The sequence below is a fragment of the Chelonia mydas genome, chromosome 7 (genome assembly GCF_015237465.2).
Source record: "Chelonia mydas isolate rCheMyd1 chromosome 7, rCheMyd1.pri.v2, whole genome shotgun sequence".
NCBI lineage: Eukaryota > Metazoa > Chordata > Testudines > Cheloniidae > Chelonia > Chelonia mydas.
This window is the reverse complement of record NC_057853.1, coordinates 39,148,046-39,168,893: the sequence shown is the minus strand read 5'-3', so window position 1 is coordinate 39,168,893 and position 20,848 is coordinate 39,148,046. Positions and strand designations below refer to the sequence as shown.

Here is a 20,848-nt window from a genome sequence, read left to right as displayed (position 1 = left end):
TTACATTGCTAGAGTGCTTATTCATCATACAGCATCACTGAGATACACCCATTCGGGGCTGGGGAAGCAATTAGTCAGCTAGTGTGCAGCCTGCTGCATAACCACGCGGGAAGTGAGAAGATTTGGGCGAAGACATTTGGACATACCCATCGTCTTCTAAAATATGTCACTGTTTTTAATGCCCTATAAAGAGCCCCTCTTCTCTACGCTATATGTGAGCTTGTAATGAGAAAGGGCTGAAGCAGTGCTGCAAAAATTAATCTGATTCCAGGCATTCGTGGTGTTTCATGACTGAACTGTAGAGCACTAAGATACCCCTCCAGCTTTGCATTCTTATGTATAATACCCTGTCCTAATATTTGAAAAGCAATAACAGACCAGGAGGAAAAGGACTATTTAAAAGTGAATCTAGTACAACAAGGAGCAGTAGGCTTGGATAAAAGGACTCTGTTTAGATGGTGAGGATTAGACACAATTTAGCTCTTCAAGTAATTAATGCAATAAGCATCCCTCAGTCACATGCAAGATCAATTTATGGGATATTGTAGAATCTTTCCTGTATGCTGCAAGGAGCCAAGATAGATGAGCCATTTCATCTCTAGCAACTAGTCCTTGGAATACTTCTGATGAAACCTGATGGCCTGATCCAAAGTCCATTGAAGGCTCCCATTGATATCAATGACCTTCAGATCAGGCTCATAAGGCAGTACTGTAGCTAGTTATCCCAGAAGACAAGGCTTTGAAGATGGAGGATCTTTGTTACAGATATTAATTCCATATCAATTTGCTTGTTGCTGGGTTGGCTAATGGCTTCAGTGTTTGCTTTTGGTTTATGATTGATCATTTTAATTACTGGACTCACCAATGAAAAGGCAATAAATCACATGATCAGATAAATACTAAATTGCTAAAAGCAAACAACCAACACGCCCCTGCCCTCTACAAAGCAGTAAATAAATGCATTAAAATCTCGTATTCATGCCAATTTGCTCTCTTGATGTGCTTCATAGAGCAAATTGGGATATGATTGACATAGTCCATTATGATATGTCTTAATGGTACTTGTCTGGAGAAATCTTGATGGTGGGTGGAAAACTGCTTTTGCGCAGAGAAACCTTTTTTAATGAGTTTTAAAACAACAAAAAACATGATATCTGTCTGCAAAAGTATGGGTTGTATTTTTGCCACGTATGATTTAGCAAAGAGTCAGAATTTCCCAATGTTAAGTGTTAAATTAAAAATGTATTATTATGCAACACTGAAATCTGAGGGTGAGTTAATACTCTGAGTATCACAATACTCACATAACCACCAGGATTATGACCCATGAGTTTGGATGGATTCAATGATTCAAATAAAATAAAATACCATCTCTCCCATTCCTTTGCCCAAAACTTGAGTCAAACCCAAATGGAAAGCTATCCTTCTTTGGTTTGCAGTTCCCCTGTACCTCTAGGTTCTGACCAGGACTGGAACTGGCAAAGTACAGCACTTTGTGAAAACCTCTTATGGAATTTCAGGGACCAGCTGGAAGGTACAGAAATCTCCCAAAAGAGCTTGTTCCTATGAGTTCATCAGCCCTATTTTAGATATTGGAGTGGTTTGGATAACCATCTGAACATTTAGCTGCTTATCCAGACGGTACTTAACCTGAGAACCTTTTGAGGTTCTCCCACCGCTTGTTTTGAGTTACCTGACGTTAAACACTACCTTAATCCATGCAGTGGTGTGATCATCCACCATAACAAATAGAAGCAAGAGGTGGTAGATTACAAAACTCAGCGGGGCTGACTCTGAGGGTCTAAACTAAATAAAAACAGAAATGTTATGCTATCCCAAGAAAGGGCAGGGAAAACCACCTCTTCAGCAGACAGCAAATGTCTACAAGAAAAACCTTCATCATCAACACTGGTGAAACATACTGCTTCCTGTGAGATTCTCTGGTGTTACTGTATACAATTGATGCACTCAGATACTTAGTGATGGGAGCCAGCTAACAACTGTATAGATAAGATCTTCACATTATCATAGAATGTGTGAGTGGATTGATTAAGAAAGTCCCATGAGTCAAAACATGGAATAATAGAATAGATAATTATTACACAAATATCTTCTCATTAAATATTTATAACACATTTTCCCTAATTATCATTACCTTCCTGTTTTGCATTACAGTTCTAAAAAGGATCCTGCTTGGTTAACATAATTGTTTGCAACTCATTTTAATAAAATCCCTTAGAGGCTTACTCTGCAGTGCACTTACCACACAAAAACTTAAGGACAGAAGAACTGCTGAATTGTTTATTTTTGACCTTTATTAGTCATTCTTGTATTCTACTTCCTACCATGGCATTACTGAAAAAGGTATAGAAACCTTAACAGGGCAAAAGACTTCCTTGTCCCCTAAAGGAACTATGTTACACTTTTACCTACAGTAACAACATTGGTTACTGGGTTGAAAGTGAGGGCAGAATTTGGCATTTTTTCCTTAAAGTGCAGACTTTCCCTACTGCTTTCTATATGCATAAATATCTAAACCTGTGACATTCAACTCAGGTCTCCTGGAGCAGCTCCTCAGATTAATGGCTGTGACTGAAGCTTGTTGTGTTCTGCTTGACTGGGGTTGGCAAACTTGGTTTGAGACAATAAAACTTCCTAATGGCACCTGATTTGGGGGGTTCACAACATGAAGCTCAGATAAGGGTAAAGATTCATGAATCCCTTAAGTGGGCTTATTTGGATTAATGGTTTCAGGTCAGACTCGGTGAAATTCACACTTTCTAGCAGCCAGATCATTGCACTTTTACTCAGGCTGAATAATGTCTTACGCCTCAAGAAGTCCCACTGATTAGTATGATCTGGTCCTAGGTAGATTTTCAGTCCAGGGTAACAGACCCAACAGACCTAGATAGTTAAGATACATACTTGATGAGCATCTGAGCTTTCAAGTGCTTATCCTAATAAATTAAACTCCAAACCTTTAAAGACTCACAGATCATTCGACAAATAAAGTTGAAACTCCACTAGATCTGGTTAAAGTTTTATTTTCTTGTCAAGGGAAATCCATGAATTTAGACGAGCAGTTTATCCGTACCTGTCAACTTTAAAAGGCAATATTTAAGCTGTCAGAGCCAGCATTGGCGGAGTATAAAGCCATCCTTAGCTACAGAATTCAACAAATTCCTTCCAGTCCTCTCCATAACCTCTCCCCTTCCTCACTCACAAGCACAGCTGGATAGTGTGAGGTGATTTATGGGCATCTTTCTGTTCTTCCTGTCAAATTATTTGATTATCCAGGTTGGATGAGCAGAACAGAGGACACAGTGCTAGGGGAAGAAAAATCATTTTCTTTTCTCTCTCCTTTTGCTTTACCTTTTCAAAGAAGTGACATTGTTTTCAGAGGCAAATGTGACATTTTTGATTTCTTGTACTAAGCATTCAGCACTGGAGGATCTGAAAGCTTAGCTTTCACATAATTTCCACCTGCTATTCCCTAGGGTTCAGATCTTGAAATGGATCTCCCTGGGCAGAATCTAGATCTGTATTAGTGTTCTTTTAAGGAACAGCCCTCATGCAGCTTCCCAGCACACATGGGAGAACGCCCACTATTACATTCCTTTATGCTGTCCAGCATACTCCCTATTTGCATGCTGATCTCATTCTATGTGCCAGTCAGGGCCATAGCTCCATCATGTCAGCACCTTGTCTAGGGTGCTGTGATTGGAGTGGGCTGTGCAAGGAGAGGAAGGTGCCTTTTAACTTCTCCCCAACTGTATGTATATCTGCATAAGGCCACGATCTGGCCTCTAATTTACTGCAAGGGAATTAATCTTCTTAAGTTGGGCGCAGGGCTATACTGGTCCCATTAGAAAGGTTTGTAGCAGACTGCGGTGACTTTACTCTGCCCCATATTTTAGTGTCTTTGAAATTGTTGACCTCAATATCCTGCTGTGCAGAAAGGCTTTCGGTTTGAGACTACAGTGACCCAGTTCTGATCTCACATCAGCTTTACACTGCTCTGACTCCATTGACTTCAGTGGAGTGACTGCTGATTTATAATTGTGTAAGAGAGACCAGAATACAGCCAAAACAAGAAGAAAATTGAAAAGTTGATACAAATTTGCTAGGGATTGGAGCAAAGTATTTAACTAAACTCTGTGCACTGCCTTCCTCTGAGTCTAATATTCACTAGGCTCTCCCTGAAAACTCCTAGCAACATATCTTGTGTGTGCCAAAACATAAAGGTCAGAAATAGCTCTCCATACCTTTTGCCCATCAGTCAGCTACCCTCCCATCAGAAGGAGTTAAGCTCTGCTTGCCAGCAGTTAAGACTCAGTCAGTAGTCCCACACAGAAAATGAATTTTTCAATAGAAGACTATATAAAGACTCTAATGGATTCAATGAGGCAGAAAGAAAGAGTAAAGGGACAGAAGAAGAAAATAAAAGAGAAAGATGTGTGGAAAAAAAAAAAGTGGGGCCCATTGTAAGGGCCCAGGAAAAGGAACTAGGCAGCAATGATTATATCTCCTGAAGTGTCTTTTGTTTCAGCCTGAAGTAGTAGCAAAGAATAGCTCTTCATGGTGAGGCTTTAGCACTCAGTCCAAGATTGATCTCTGTATTCAAAGGAGGAAAGTAGAACGTTCATGAGATGCATGCAGAGTTTCTGCTTTCCAACTGCCTCTGTGTGAAGTTTTAAAACAGCTACTGAGATTTTTCCCCCCCTCCCCTGTGCAGCTCTGAGCATTTAAGGACATCTCTGAGCTGTTAGCTAAGGAGATCTGTATGCAGTGCTGGCGAGCATTTTTCACAAATTGTGGTTGGTGATTGTGGACAGCTTTAAATTGTAATATTAAATCAAGATAATGCAATATCTGTTTCATTTGTTTGCCATTAGCTTTCAGTAGCAGAGGTCCACCTTTACTAGGAACTGTGGCTTAGAGGATGTCGACACTTCAGAGACTATACCAGCATAGATACTTCTCTGTAGCTGTGCCGGCTTGGTCCTGAAGTGTAGATGCAGCCTACACAGATGGAAGAGTTTTTTTCATTGGTGTAGGAATACAGTAGCTATGTGGATGGAAGAATTCATTATTCTACCAACATAGCTGCATCTGCACTGGGGGTTAGGTCAGCATAGCTGTGTCAGCCAGCAGGGTGGTTTTTTCACAGCCCTGACCCAAGGAACCTATATCAACCTAACTTTTAAGTGTGGAACTACGGCTACACTAGAGAGCTTACAGTGGCACAGCTGCACCGATGTAGCTGCGCTGCTGTAAGCTCTCTGCTGGAATTGCTCTAAGCCAACAAGAGAGAGCTCTCCCATTGGCTAAATTAATCCAGCCCCTTTGAGCAGTGGTAGCTCCTACTACCCAAATAGCACTGTCCACGCTGGCACTTAAGTCGGCATAAGTTATGTCACTCGGGAGTGGCTAATTCACATCCCTGAGCGAATAATTTATACCAACTGTAATTGCAGTGTGTACATAGTCTTATATTAGATAAGAGCCGACTCCAAGTTCATTGAAGTCAGTGGGAATGTATCATACCCTAAATGTGACAGGAGGATTGCTTGGCATCCAGGGCCATGTAAGAAGGCTGGGGGAAAGGTGTAATGCAATGTACCAAGCCAGGGCATGAAATAGAAACAACCCAACTGTTAAAACAAAATGAAAAGTATTTTCTGAAAATATTAAGATGTAGACAAACTCAATGAAATAAAATCAGACATCTGGCTCAAGGAAAAGCATATTGTTTTAGTAAAGGTACCATAAATGAACTTGTACCTGGACCGAACTTTCTATAAAACTTTCAGACACTTTAACATTTGTTTAAAAAATAAACTTCAAGCCAGCAAACAAGATTTTAGTGTCTGAATCGCTTCACTCCGTTTCTTCCTCATGTTATTTCTTTGTAGTTAATCATGTTCCTCCCCAATCAATTACTCCACACCCCTCCCCCACAAATAAACACATGCAAACAGAAAACTGAACAGAAAAATGTCAGACGGAAGATGGGAGCCAAGCTACAAAACAAGACAATAGGTCTCTGAGGGGGCACATGCGATCTGTAGGTAGCATGGCATTTCAGGTGCTAAAGCATTGTTGGTGGTGGTTATTTTGGGGGGCTTGGCGGGTGAAGTACAACTTATATTTCTGCTGGGTAACTCTCTGTTCGGTTCTATGAAGCCAATATTGTTAAAACAAAGATTGCAGAGTTAGGCCAATCGACAGCCTTGTTCCGCACATGCAGCACCCTTGAGTATATGCCTCCTATAGACTTTAGTTTACATATTAGGAATATTAGACCCATTTTTAATAGAAGCAGTAAGGAGTTCTGAACGTAAAATGTTATGTACCAAGATTGGAATATAAACCTCAGGAATACTCACATCAGCATGCCATTTATTGTTTGGATTCTCTTAAAGATACTTCTATTTGATTTTCCTTTGGTCAGGTGAAATAAATTACTTAGAATGAGCCTGTGAATATACAGGGTGGCCAGCGCCTCACCTGGTGTAAATTGGCATAGCTCCATTTGCTGAAGATGTGGACCATTATTAGCATTATTACAGGGATTTCTGTGATATCCATCCTCCTAGTATCTGAGTACCCTACACATGGATTAGAAATACATCAAAGTTCCCTGGTGGGAGCGATGCTCAATTCCTTTAGTCCTACAGGCCAGTCCATTAGCTTTTTCTGCAGAGTACTAGATTTCTTTGTATTGGTTATTTTGTCTACAGTGTTGCTCTTGTGAGATTTACAAACCTTAATTCTGTATATCTCACTGAAGTCCGCTACAATGGAAGCAATACAAAACCAGTGTAAAGAGCTGCGAAAGCCTAATGACATACCTTTCTACCTGAGCTACAAAGGCAGCTCAAGTGCTGGAGCTTCCATTGCTACATTGGTTACTCTAAATATTTGGCACTCCCAGAGTGATGTGGTGGCCACAAAACACCTGCTACTCCCTTCTACTGAGCACTTGGAAAATACCTACGTTGAAAAATCGACAGCAGGTCCTAAGCATATACGATCGAGCCATATGGCACTTTACAGGGGCGCACATGGCTCTGCTGTTTCAATGGATCACACAAAGTGAGACATAACTTAATATTTCTTGAAGTTGGGGTAAAATGTCCACATTTCCTGTGGGTGGCAGGTACATGCCTTGTTATCTGAAGTAGCAGACATTCAATGCTATACAGTGTTATTATTTATTATGCTTCTACTGCCTAGAGCCTCCAGCCAAGGTCAGAGAGAGCCCTGTTGTGCAAGCTGCTATGTAGACATGTAGTGTGAGTCTGTGTGTGACCCAAACAGCTTACGATCTAAATAAGCCAAACAGACAGAAGATGGGAGCAGTGTCATCTCCAGGGGAACTACGGCACAAAGAGATTAAGTGAGTTGCCCAAGGGTGAACAGAAAATCTTTGGCAGAGCTGGGAGCTGAAACCAGATTGAATTCTAGCCCAATGCCTTAACCACAAGACCTTCCTTTCCCTCATATTTACTCTGCATCTTACTAGCCCTTCGCTCAGGTTGGGAAGTTCAGCAACCAGGGCATAGGTGACTGAGCAATTGGGAACAACTGCTGTACTCGTGGAGGTACTTTTCAGACAGTCCATTGATGTAATAAAGGTGTGATCCACAAGAATACTATGGTTAATGTAATAGGTGCAGGGAGTTGAAATGCAAAGGAAGGAGGGAGACTAGGATATTTGTTTATATTTTAAGTGGTGAAGCTATTGAAGATACACTTGTGATTGCAAACATTTTACAGTAAATACATCTCACAACAGTGAACAGGTGAAAAGGACCTGGATTCCTAAGAGGAAGAAACAAGACCAATTTTATTTCCTCCTTTGGGTAGACAAGTGAATGCCCTTTCTTTCAATAATAAAAGATAGATTGTATATTATGATGTAAAAGCATGAATTATCTCAACACACAACCCCATTTCATGATCCAGAAAATGCAAAGAGGGAGTGAATTTCTGAGATACTGCAGTGATGTCTGTGTTATCTACAGAGGGTGACATTAAAATATTACCCTTTACCAGCACTCACTGCACAGCAGCTTGTGAGATATTTCTTATTCTAAAGTATTAAGAAACGCTGTGGTATCTCACAGAATAGTGGTAATGGCTTTTGAGTGCTGAAACTTTAACACTGACCACTGGATGTCAGTCTGATTGCTGAGAAGATCGATGGACTATATAGAGAGAGGCCGAACATGGGATTGTGGCTGATGCAGAATTGCAAAGAAAATTCCCTTTAAATGTTGATGGTTCAGGCTTTTAATATTTGTATTTAGACCAAAAATATGAAAATGATATACTGAAACAAAAACGTATTTATGTGTTCTGCTAACCAAGTACCGCTCTCATTCAAAAATGAACAGGCTATGCCCTGTGCTGTAGCCGGGGCCCGCTTGGCATAGAGGTAGGGTGAAGGGGAAAACTGTTGTGGCTTACTGGCTCCACCTTAGTTAAAGCCCCTGACTAGGTTAGCATAGCCTGGGGCTTAAACTAACCTATGTCAGTTGGCAATGACCCCCAAGAGACCCTACACCTTTTGGGAATAGCTGGAGCCACAGCAGCTCTGGCTGTGATACCTCCCCAAACATCCCCATGCTGGGGGCGGGGGGAAGTGCTCTATGCTGGTTGAGGAGATGCAAACAGTTCCCTTTAGTGCTGCCTAATCAAAGGAAGAGGAGCACAATTTGTAGGGCACAATTTAGCAAATTCCTTGTTAGTATAGTGGTTAGTATCCCCACCTGTCACGCAGGAGACAGGGGTTCAATTCCCTGACAGGGAGGCAAACGTACCTTTGGGGGGGAGGGATAGCTCAGTGGTTTGAGCATTGGCCTGCTAAACCTAGATTGTGAGTTCAATCCTCGAGGGGGCCATTTAGGGATCGGGGGCAAAAATTGGGGATTAGTCCTGCTTTAAGCAGGGGGTTGAACTAGATGACCTCCTGAGGTCCCTTCCAACTCTGTGATTCTGTGAAGAGAGAATCTGTTCATGTGTTTTACCTGCTTCCAGCTAGGACAGCCAGGGCAGAGCTTTGCCTTCGGGGGAGTTCAGTGAGGGCTGCATGTGCACATCCAGTGGTAAAATTGGCCTTTAGAAAGCAAACTCACATGCTGCATGATTCGTCCCTCATATTCATCTGTGTAACCCCACTGAAGACTGAAAATTTGTTTGGTGATATTGAGGGATGAGTTTGGCCCATCGTAAATTCTAGCTGAAAGTCGAACTAGTGGAGATAGCTGGGGTTGTTGTTTACCAGCCCTGTACAGAACCACAGCCCCTGTTAAAAGCTATCTAGGCTAGATGCTGGTCTCTCTGCATAGGTGTAACTGAGCTCAGCATCTGGAAATCCTGGAAGCTTTTGGCCAGTAACAGCTTTGGTTTAGAAGAGCTTGTACTTTTTCAAGACCCTTAAAGACCATTTAAAAAACAACAGTCAACTGATTTATTAGTCCCAACTGATATTTAAAATTCATCCCTTGGATTTCAAGTTGACTTTTACTTGCTTAAGTAGCAGAATTTGATTTTGAGGTATTTGGGGCTGTGATGATTTCCTGCTTGATGAGGGTTCTCCATATTTAAACATTTCAGCTTTGCTTGAATTATTGAGCTTTTCCAAGATAGCAGATGAAACTTGCTGTTGTTGCATCTCCGTTCATACCCATCCTCCTCTTCTGTGCCCATAACTATAGTAGTTGGCATTTCCTCCTCTTTGTACAGTAGATTTTAGGAAATGCAATAAATTGCATCTGTAGGGCACCTATGAATAGCATTTCACGTGCCACTCTACAGTAAAACGTCCACACTCTCATTTATGGGGGAGATCATTTTTAATTTAAGTGAGTAGCCCTTCCAGGTTAAAACCCCTGTGGGTGCCAGGGCTACTAATGAGCTTACAGTGGTGTGATTTATTTTTTATTTACACTGATAGATCTGTACCTGCCTGCCAATGTGTGATGGCTCCTCTTGCTAGAGGCCACATCCATCTTCCATTTTGAAATTAGAAATGTTACACCACAGATGTTCTTTTGCTCCACAGGTTTTGCATTAAGAGCACCTGCCATTTGAGAGAGCACAATAGTTCAACAAATTAGTAATTCCCTCTGGGGCAGATTAGTATTTGCAATCAGCTTTACACATGCCTTTTGTATTCACTGGCTCTCTTTGATGACAGTGGTTCCTGAGGTAGGTGTTCACTAAATGCCACTTTTTCAAAATATAATTTTTGGGGACTGGGGAGCACTTCGTTGATTCCTGCTGGCACGTGTGTGGGGATGGAAGTTGCACCCTGTGCAGTACTGAAGACTGGCGTCACAGGGCAGCTCACACCTGGTGTATGGCCTGATGCCCTCCCCAGAGATTCTGACAGATTTATGTCACTGTTGGGGCTTCACTGAAGCAGACGAGGTTGCCTGAGGCATGCTCTGGGTCAGCACATATCCCTTAATTTCTCAGTCAGGCACCCTCCTGGCCATTTTGGTGCTGTGCTGATGATCCGAGGTCAACCAGGCGTTCTGGGGACCTTGCACTGTTTTGACTTTCCCCACCCCACTCCGGGCAGACCTTTCACCACCGGTCTTCAGCTAGGGCCTGCGCCAGCAGAAGCCAATGAAAACCTGTAAATCAATAAAGACTGGAGCCCTTGTGCTAATAATATACAAGGTATATGCAGGGTCAATGCCACTCGTTGGGTAAGGGATCAAGGGCAACATATTTTGTTCCTGAGTTACCTCCCGAAATATTTATCATCTAGGGGATAATCTACCAATTCTCCTCTTTGGGTATGTACGGCCTGGTAGGAAATCGAAGTAGTGTGGTACCACTGAACAGGTAAGAGAGTACACTGGATCCAGCACGGGGAAGTCCGAAGTCTTTCAGAGCAGACTCCATCCATACGACTACATGAATGTTTTGGGGATATGGCTAGTAGGTCTGTTACTACGTAGATCCACTGGCTAACCCCTGTGTAAAATTGGGGAACAAGTTCCCCAGGAGTTAATGCTGACCTATAACATTGTCCACTAGGTAGAGCAGTTTTGTGTAGTTACCTGTCTCCTGTGGAACCTACTCCGCTTATAGTGAGCGGCCTCACTTAGGTGGCTGTTTTAATTAGAATTCACCCCACAGAAGAGCCCTGGGTCTGCTTTCCAGCTACTCTGAGTTTGACAGAGATCTGTTTCTTTATTGAACCCAAATGGAACATGACCTATGAACACCCCAGAACTAGAGGAAAGTTTGAAACTACAATAGATTCAGATCTGAGCTTCAAGGCGCCAGTTGAGCTGCATTTTTCTGCCCAGTTTTTTTAGAACTGCATGCTCAAAATTGCATTTGCAAAATGCATGAGTGTAATCTGAGTGCACATCTGTTGTGGTTCTTCATTTATTGTGGTAATTGTGCATGCAAAAGGCCAGTTAGATATATAATTGGCTATTTACCTGCACAATTATCACAATTGTCACAGTTGTGTGTGCGATTAATTGTTCATGTACTTTATACAGATGCATTTTTGCATGCACAATGACATACATTTGGGCCTTAATAAACAATTGAAAATTATTTTATCAGCATCTTTGGTAGCAGCAACCTAGAAAAAGTGTCTCATTTTGTCAACATTTCTGTTTTCTTATGTCATGGATTTTTTTTTTCATGTTACCATGACATAATAGTAAAAACGTGTATAGTTTTCCTTTCTTTTAAATATGGAAAATCCATAGTAGAACATTTAATATATTGGATATTACTGAGGCATGAATAATGCATGAACTGATCCTCATTAGAATCTCATCATCTCCTTTCAACTTTTTTCTTTATTAGGGAGGAAATGCTATGATTAGAAGGTGAGGCAAACACTGCACACACAAAAAAGTCAGATAAGTTTGTTCAAGTTTGCAGGGAAATCTCTCTAACCATGCGTGTGTCCTTTTTTATGTTTGCTTTTTGTGTATATTCTAGTGAACAAGTTTGGTGGCAGGAATCTTTGTCAAAACAGTGAATTTTAACCCACTGTTGAAGAATATAAATACAAAATTAAGTCTGAATTTGTAAATGCAAGTTAGGAATACACTATGTGATCTATGGGGTCAATCAAAACCGACCACCATAGCTTGAATATCAAATACTTACAGTTTCACATCTTTTAGAAAAACATTTGATCATGATTTTAGCAGCCTGTGGACACTACAGACAAACCAGTAGGCAGAAATTATTTGGGAAATAATTTATAGTAACATACATTTGGGGAAATTGTATGCTATTTATAGAAAATTCATTAATACAAAACAAGTTAATTGGTCAAATACATAATTCACTACATGTTGTTGGCTGGGTTCTAGCTCCAGTGCCTAGTCACTGTCCTCCCCTAGTGCCTTTTCATACCATTCCAGTTTTAACCTAGGATCTGCAGCTGGGATTGTGCTGGCAGACTCCCAGTGCCCACAAGATTTTTGGTGCAGGATCAGAGTCAGTCATCAGGAAGAGTATCTCTAGCCATTTTGCCATCCAGGATGGACCCCCAACCCCAAGCAGCCAAGCAAACCACATGAGCACCCACCTGAGCAGCACAAGTGACATGATGCCCCCTGGAAGTTAGTGCCCAGGGTGACTGCCACTCTTGCCCTCTCCTAGAACCAGCCCTGGTCAGCAGCATTGACCAAAATCGTGGTTTTCCTGTTCATCTCCTGTAACTTCTGAGAGACACTGTGGCCTCACAGCCAATAATCCATGCATAGTGCAGTGTTAGCATCTGTGCATCTTTCTCTGATGATGTCACGGCACATGTAGAAAGTTTTTGCTTTTTCTGAACATTGCACAGTTAACAAATTTCTTATGTAATTTCAGTGAATGTCCTTTGCTGGCCTTTATTTTCTAGCTCACCATCTTGAACTCAAAGTGAATTTTCCCCATCTCTGATGTATAATCTTCCTCTCTCTGAGCCCATTACTGTCACTTTTCTTACCTGCTTGGTATTTGTACTGCATTCTACTCCAAGAGAAACTGTTTGCAATCATGTATGACTCATCAGAGTTTAGGAAGAAAAAAAATCTATATTTGTAAGCAGTCTGATTAAGAATGGTTCACAACACAATTCTGCAGCAGATTGCTCTCTGTGGATAAACATACCCGGATAAAAGCAGATGATGGTGAATAAAACTGCAACATAGAGAATGCAAATAGTGAAGTTAGATGTTTGGCTGGTTCTCTCCATTTTTGTGTGTGATTTCCCAATAAGCAAAAAAACCCTTTCAAACGTTGTCATATTCAAAACTGACAGTTTTGCTGCACATGTTGATATTGGAAAGGGGAAAATCTTGCACTATGTCACAGTATGGTATGATTATCTGCAACAGTTAGTGGTTTGGAAAGGAGTTTGAATTTATAAAATAAATAAGTTTGGGGTGGGGGGGACAGGATGGTGCAGGAGTTGATAATGGGATCTGGACCCTTCTCCTGTAGGTTCTTAGTGTAAATCTAGCCCAGACTGGTAGCGCCTTAGGGCTTCTCCACATGGGGAAATTGACCAGTAGAATTCTAGTGGTATAAGTATACCCGTAGAGTTATGCGGTATAACTCCTTGAATGGACACTCTATTCTGGAATAAAAGTGACTATTTTTGTGCAACAAAAGATATGCAAAAATAAAGAAATAAAAATCACTTTCATTCTGGAATAGTGTGTCCACACAGGGACTTATACTGGGTATAATTCTAGGGGTATAATTGTACCACTATAGTTCTGCTGGGCCATTTCCCTATGTAGACAAGTGCTGAAGGTCATCACCAGTTGCCAACTGTTCAGTAGTCGGTGTGAAATACGTTAGTAGTGTCAATCCAAGTATAAGAGGAGAGGTATCTACAGTACGCCACAAAGAGCGCTAACTGGCACCCCTTTTTGGCATTCGCAGGAGCGGGGAAGGACGCAGTAGACAGGGAGCCTGAACCTCTACATTGCCTGGAAAGGTGCATCTCTCAAAAGCCAGGTTGAGGCATATTGATGGGGGAGCTTGCCCTGACAATGAGATGTAGGCACCTGAATCAGTTAGGTATTGCAATGCTGCAGGCAGCAACACCTAAATAAGTTTAAAAATCTGGGCCTAAGCGAACTTGAACACTTTCATTTTGTAAAGAACCTTGTATTACAGTGTAAATAAAACACAGAATGCAGTTCGGACAATCTCATTTCCCACGATCTGGCATTTTCTGTTGTGTTCTGTACCATCCAACCTGCAGTGATGGCCAGTAAGGATCTACACAGGAAGCAACTGGAACCATCTGAAGTTTTAATGTAATTGACATCATAGGAACGTAATTGTATTATCTTGTGGTGACAAGAGGTAATGAAACTCGCCAGTGTATGAAAATTCTTCCTTCCCCACCAAAGGGCAGTTCAGCTGTGGTCACAGCAAGAGCGAAGCAAAGGATTAAAGTTCACTGCAGCCAGTTCCCTATTTTAGATTCATCCTGATAAAAGTTGTTGTGATGGAGCATGTGAACATCAAGCTGACATGTTCTGTTGTAGCTGCGGCCTGAGCAGTCTATTTTTAACTTTTCTGGCTGTGTGGCTAAATTCAGCGTGCTAAGTGCTGCTTCCTCTCTCTCAACAGATAATCTATGTTTCCTCCTGGGGTTAGTTTTCCCTATTGCCATCTCTCACAAGTTGAACCTGCTGCATCACAAGCTGTGTGCAGTGGTTGTTCGTCTGGCCATCCCAAAGACTAGCTTTTCACTTAGAGTAAAATTTTCTGAGTCGCTGAGAACCAGATTTTCAAAGGTATTTAGGCACCTAAAGGTGCAGATAGGTGCCTCGTGGGATTTTCAAAAGCTTGTAAGCGCCTAAAAAGCATTGAGGTCAATGGGTGTTGGGCTCCCAGACACTTTTGAAAATTCCAGCAGGCTCCTACATACCTTTAAAAAATGTGGTGTTGTGTATCTAACTACCATTGAAGTCTTTAGATGCTTAAATACCTTTAAAAGTCTAAGCCTCCGCAATTTAGGAACCCAAGGCACATTTTCAAATGAGATACAGGCACTTCAGAGTCTAAGGGCTTGTCTACATGGCCCTGCAGTGCACACTGCGGGGGTGTAAATTGCAGCGCATGCCCCATGTGGACACTGCTGGTGCAACAAGGTAGCTAGTCCAGAGAACTATGTTAACACAAATGAGGTACTTTTCAGTTCATACCAGCAGTGTCCACACAGGCAGGGCCAGATTTCCAATTTGGCACAGTAGGCACATGCCTAGGGGCTCCTAAAAGTTAAAAGTGAGTTAAAAGTTTCATTTTTTACAGAAAACATGAAGGTCAGCTGTAGGCTGGGGGTGGAGGGCACGTCAGGTGTAAATCCAGCCCTGCGTGCAGGGGAGTTACAGCGCAGCATGCTGGTGCACCCAGCAGTTCACACACACACACCCTGTAGTCTGCACTGCAGAGGTGTGTAGACGCAACCTGAGTTCCATTGATTTTCAATGGGCGTTAGGTGCCCAACCTGCATAAGAGCTTTTAAAAATCCCAGTTGGTGCCTAACTGCATCTTTGGGTACCTCAATACCTTTGTCACTCTGGCCCTTTGTCATATTGTAATAAAAGAACTTGGTGCCGACACAGGTGTGTCAGAAACGTTTAGTTTGCTCCCAAGTGCTCAGACACCAGCATGGCTCCGACATCGCTGAGAGCTGGAAAAAGCATTCCGAGCATCGACATGCTAATTAACACACCAAGCAATTAAAGTCAATTAAAACAGGGTTCAATGTAATTAGAAACAGTTGTGTTCACATTTACATTCAGATTTGGTTTGACGTGTTGAAAGAAAAGAAAACAATTTCAGGCAAACTTTTAATGCCTACAGATGTGATGATAATAATAACAACACTTTGATTTCTAAAGCCACCCCCTGTCACTTCCCTGGGTGCTGTACAGCATGATAAACAAGAACATAACGAGAATTCCAAAACAGGAACCCCAAGGAGTCCAGGGGCTCAGCAGGCTTGGAGATGCAAGCTGAAAATCTGACGACAGCCTGTAATGGAACTAAGTTTGGGGGGTTCCTATCCCAGTCCCCATTTCAGCACATCACAAATCCAGCATCTTTCACTGGCCATTTCAGCCCAAAAGAGCTCAGAAATCCAGCAGTTCCATCGCTTTGAGTGCCAAAGTCGCCCTTGTTTTTATTTTAATAGCAATACCAACTGGCACAAAGGACTGCCACAGCCTGTAAACACCTCAGATCCTTCCCACCTGTCCACAGGCCTTGCTCTTATCAGCACTCCTCTTCTTTATCCTCTTACCTGTGGTTTGGATTGGATTCATAGGCGTGTGGTAGAAATGATGTGCTATGTACCTCGCTCCCTGCAAGGCAGTAGTAGGGGGAGGAGAGACCTCAGAGAGCCCTCCCTCCCTTAATGCTGCTGCACAGGTACAGCCGTATTTTGGCTCTTAGGGACTGAAAATCAAGGAGCTGGGGGTGAGGTTTCCAGTACCTTCAGCAATGCCAGAGGCCCCAGTGAGGGCATTTCTGGGCAGGGCAAGGCAATTCTCTGGGGTTTTACGCTCCATGCCAGGATGGCTATATGGGGGAGTGATAACTGCACTGCTGTTATGCAGAGGTATCCTTGGCTGATCTTCTCTTCTCTCCTCCCTTGCCTGTGGAAGTATGAATTTCTATGGCTCCTTCTCCTCCTCTTTGCAGCTCAGACTTATCGGAGCTGTAATTGCATCCTCGGTGGAAAACTGTGTGTATAGCGAAGTTAGGCTGATGCGCCCTGGGAAGAATATCTATGTGTCTGAAAGGGCAGTCTGCATGCTGATGTGAAATGACATGGTGCAATGGCAGGCTGCGTGAGATGACAGATTGTGAAGTAATATGACATAATGAAGCAGGATGCAAGAAAATGTTACTCTTTCAATTCAGGTACGGTGACCCCAGCGTCAGCCATTTGACCTGATTAAGTGACTATTGGTATTAACAGCAGCCATTAATTTGAGGAGAGAGGAGGGAAGGGAATGCAGTGCACAGAGACTGAAATTGCAGAAATGAATAAACAAAAAAGCACAGAAACCTTGTTGGGCTAGATCCTGTAGCCTCTCCATGCACTGAGCTGTCACTGAAGCCAGGAGAGAGCTGCAGGATCAGTCTCATTCACTGCTTTTCATCCTTATTTCCTTTTATTTGTCAGCCTCATTATGAAAAACCAGCTGTATGGAATTTTGTCCCTTTGAAGTACCGGGTTAGTGAACATTGAATCACTTGGTCCTGGGAGATGGCTTCTCCATCAATAGTGAACAGTAACCGTACTTAGCACGTGAACAAGGCTTTCCATTTCTATTGAATCCTTAATTAATCCATGCATTCCTCTGAAAGGCAGGGGGGTATTAGTATCATCTCCATTTTACAGAGAGGAAATTGAGGCAGAAGAAATGGCCTACATTTTCAAACAGGATTAGTGATTTTAAGTAACTCCGTTTTTGGATGCCCAATCTGAGACACATGGAAGCGGACTGATTTTTAGGGGTTGGATGCTCAGCACTTTCTGAAAACTAGGCCCATTCTGTCTCTGTGTGAGCAACCCAAGTCTGAGGCAACCAAAATCACTAGTCGTGTCTCAAAATCTATGCCTGAGTAATTTACTGCCACAGAGTGAGTTAGTGTCAATGCCGGGATTAGAATTCAGGATTCCCAGTCTCCTAGTGCTTTGATCAGACCTTGGGCCATGCCTGTTTAAGAGGAATTTATTACCCTGACATCGTGATTAAATAATTAAACAGCCATTGTTGGCCCAGATCGTCCCCTCCTGCAGAGGGAATCATCCCATCTTGGAGAACCCACCCCCAAATTGAAAAGGCTGCAGTTCTCTCTCTCAAACCTGAGAGATCCTAAGCAATCCCCAGGAGGCCTAGACCATTCAAGCAGAGGTCCTGTGCCTCCACACAGGCTCTGGCCCTCGTTGCCTTCTCCCATGTGGCAGTGTGGCTCTGTTGGACGTCCTCCAGCCATCACCCCCAAGACCTCTAAGGGTGACTTCATGGAGAAGATAATACAGCTGTCCATGGGACTAGAGGCAGGTAACATGTGTGCCCCATGCCCCCAATGCTGCTCTTCGCAGTCCTTCTCTTTGGCTTGCTCAGCCTCCATGCTGTGTCTCAGTGCAGACCCTGGAGCCATGGAGAGGAGTCTAAGGGAAGGTGGATGAGAGGGCAGGAAGATGGCCTCAGCTGGAGGACTGTGTCCAGTTCTGGGTGCCAGACTTTAGGAAAGAGGTGGATAAATTGGAGAAAGTCCAAAAGAGAGCAACAAAAATAATGAAAGGGTTTAGATAACCTGACCTACTTGGAAAAGTTTTTTTAAAAAACTGTGCATGTTTAGTCTTGTCTTGACAAAGGAGAAGACTGAGGTGGGGACCTGATAACAGTCTTCAAATATGTTAAGGACTGTTATAAAGAGGATGGGGATCACTTGTTCTCCATGTCCACGAAGGTGGGAGAAGAAGTAATGGGCTTAATCCTCAGCAAGTGAGATTTAGGTTAGATATTAGGAAAAACTTTCTAACTAAGGGTAGTTAAGCTCTGGGACAGGCTGCCCAGTAAAGGTTGTGGAATCTCTGGTCACTGGAGGTTTTTAAAAACAGATGGGACAGATACCTGTCAGGGATGATCTAGGTTTACTTGGTCCTGCTTCAGAGCAGGGAACTGGAATCGATGACTTCTGAAGGTCCCTTCCAGCCATACATTTCTACATTTCTATGATGGTGCTGGAGCTGCCCCGTGCACATCGCAGGGAGTGATGCTGTGCTTGTCTCATTGTATAGCTTACCGCATTGCCTTAAAGCTCAGGACTGGAGGTATTTCTGTGTCCTGGAAGCTTCATTTATAAACTCGTTCTTAACTTTACCTTTTGAAGGAGGATTACACAGAATTTTTCAAATCTCGAAGCAAAAGCTTGGCATGATATTGTTATAAAACGCGTGTTGCTGTGCAAATATACATAGTGCTTTACAGACACAAGATACTTTCCATGCCCAAAGATCTTATCATCTAAATGGAACAAAACAAACAAATATAAGCCAAAATACTGCCCAGGATGGCAGGTTAGCAGAGAGAGGGTGTGGGTTTATTGAGGAGGAAGAGAGTGCCAAGTTTTGTTTGTAACTTGGCCAGAGGGCGAGTCACATCTCTCTCACAGACCAGTGAGTGGAGAGCTGAGGAGTTGCACCTCTGGGAAGGAAACTGAGGCAGAGAATTCCTGGAGAGCCCCAGATGGCCAGGGGAGGGAGGGTTACTATGGGGCAGGCACATTCCTACCACAGTGGGTTTGTTTGAAGAAGTGAGTTTTAGAGACTTGATTGTTCACAGGAAAATATTATACCTGTTTTACCAATTAATCAGCTACTTGTATGGGTTGTGATTTCTCATGATCTGTGTTCAGTAATTTATTGCAAAAAACCCCAGACTGTATAAGACTCTTGAAGAGAGAGAGGTGGGGGCGGGGGGGAAATCCACATTTTCTTCCCTTGGTTATACTATTGTTCTCACTTTTCCAAGCACGTTTAGTACCAGTAATAAGAGTAACATTGTTTCCAATATAGGCTGCTGCATAGTTAACATGTAATACAGCACATTATTTTCCAGCAAGTCAATTCATTTCTCTACTGTACCATATCTCGTTTAATTGTTCTGTAGTGAGCCACAGTAACTTACTTGGAGAGAATGTCCCAACCAATGTTTGTGACTGGAGTTGGGCGAAATTTTTTGACCATTTTTTTTTCAAAAAAGGCAGATTCAGCAACAGTTTGCAAAGTCACCAAAATATTTCAGTAAAACAAACAAACAAAAACGCTAAAAAAAAAAAGATAAAAAATTGAAATGTTTCATTTCAGTATTGTCAGTGCAAAAATTGACTTTCTGTTTCAAAATGTCCTTTAATAGTATTTTAAAAAAAGTCAATAATGTTTTAAAATGGTCAAAATTGAAACAAAACATTTTGTTTGACCTGAAATAATTTTTTCAACTCTTTGCTTTTTCCAAAATTTCAAACAAACAAACAAAAATCTGTTTGACTCCAAATTAATTTTTTTTCTATTCCCCCACCCCACCCCTAAGAATTGCCAGTGAACTGAAAAATCCATTATTCGCCCAGCTCTATTTGTGATTAAGTGTTTGCCCATTTTCCTGCCAAGCCTAAATTTTTGAAGAAGGAATATGCTTGGGGATGAAATTCTTCCCTCTGCAGAAGACCAGTAAGGGTATTAGGTCTCAAAGTATCACTCAGGGGGTGCATAAGATTGTGCGGGTATTTATATCTGGATTACTACTAGAGAAACAACACCACCTTCTTCTTGTTTTTGTTTGGGAAAAAAAACACATTTTCTGATGTTTTACTTCTTCTCGCTAGGTGGTATACGTAACAGCTACATTCCCGTATGTCATGCTATTGATTCTTCTGGTTCGAGGAGTAACATTACCAGGCGCTTCTGAAGGAATAAAATTCTACTTGTATCCTGACCTATCCCGATTGTCTGACCCACAGGTAGGATCAAATAACTAATGTTCAAAACTTGCTCTGTGTTCTTTGTATCTCTGAGGTGGAAATCTTTGGTGCCTCCAATTTTTCATTGCATTCAAAGTTGGAATACACAGAAATATAGCAGATTGTATATAGATGCATTTCAATTTGAAATTCCTAACGGCATTAAAAATAATTATTTGTAGTAGTTGTAGTATACTGTAGTTGTGTGTGTGGAGGGGTAGAGGGGTTGTTTGTTTATGTTCATTTTAGTGGTACCTTAGCATGTCACAGTTGGATTTTCAAAAGTGTTCAACACTGGCCT

The 20,848-nt window shown here is 42.1% G+C and overlaps 1 protein-coding gene across 1 annotated transcript in view; it reads left to right on the top strand.

Annotated features, from left to right (window-relative positions):
* SLC6A11 (solute carrier family 6 member 11) overlaps positions 1 to 20,848 on the top strand; it is a 180,718-nt gene that overhangs the window by 45,895 nt on the left and 113,975 nt on the right. Inside the window, exon 7 of the mRNA XM_007055575.3 lies at positions 20,413 to 20,547. Coding sequence (XP_007055637.1) covers positions 20,413 to 20,547 — 135 coding nt within the window. The remainder of the gene's footprint in view (positions 1 to 20,412; positions 20,548 to 20,848) is intronic.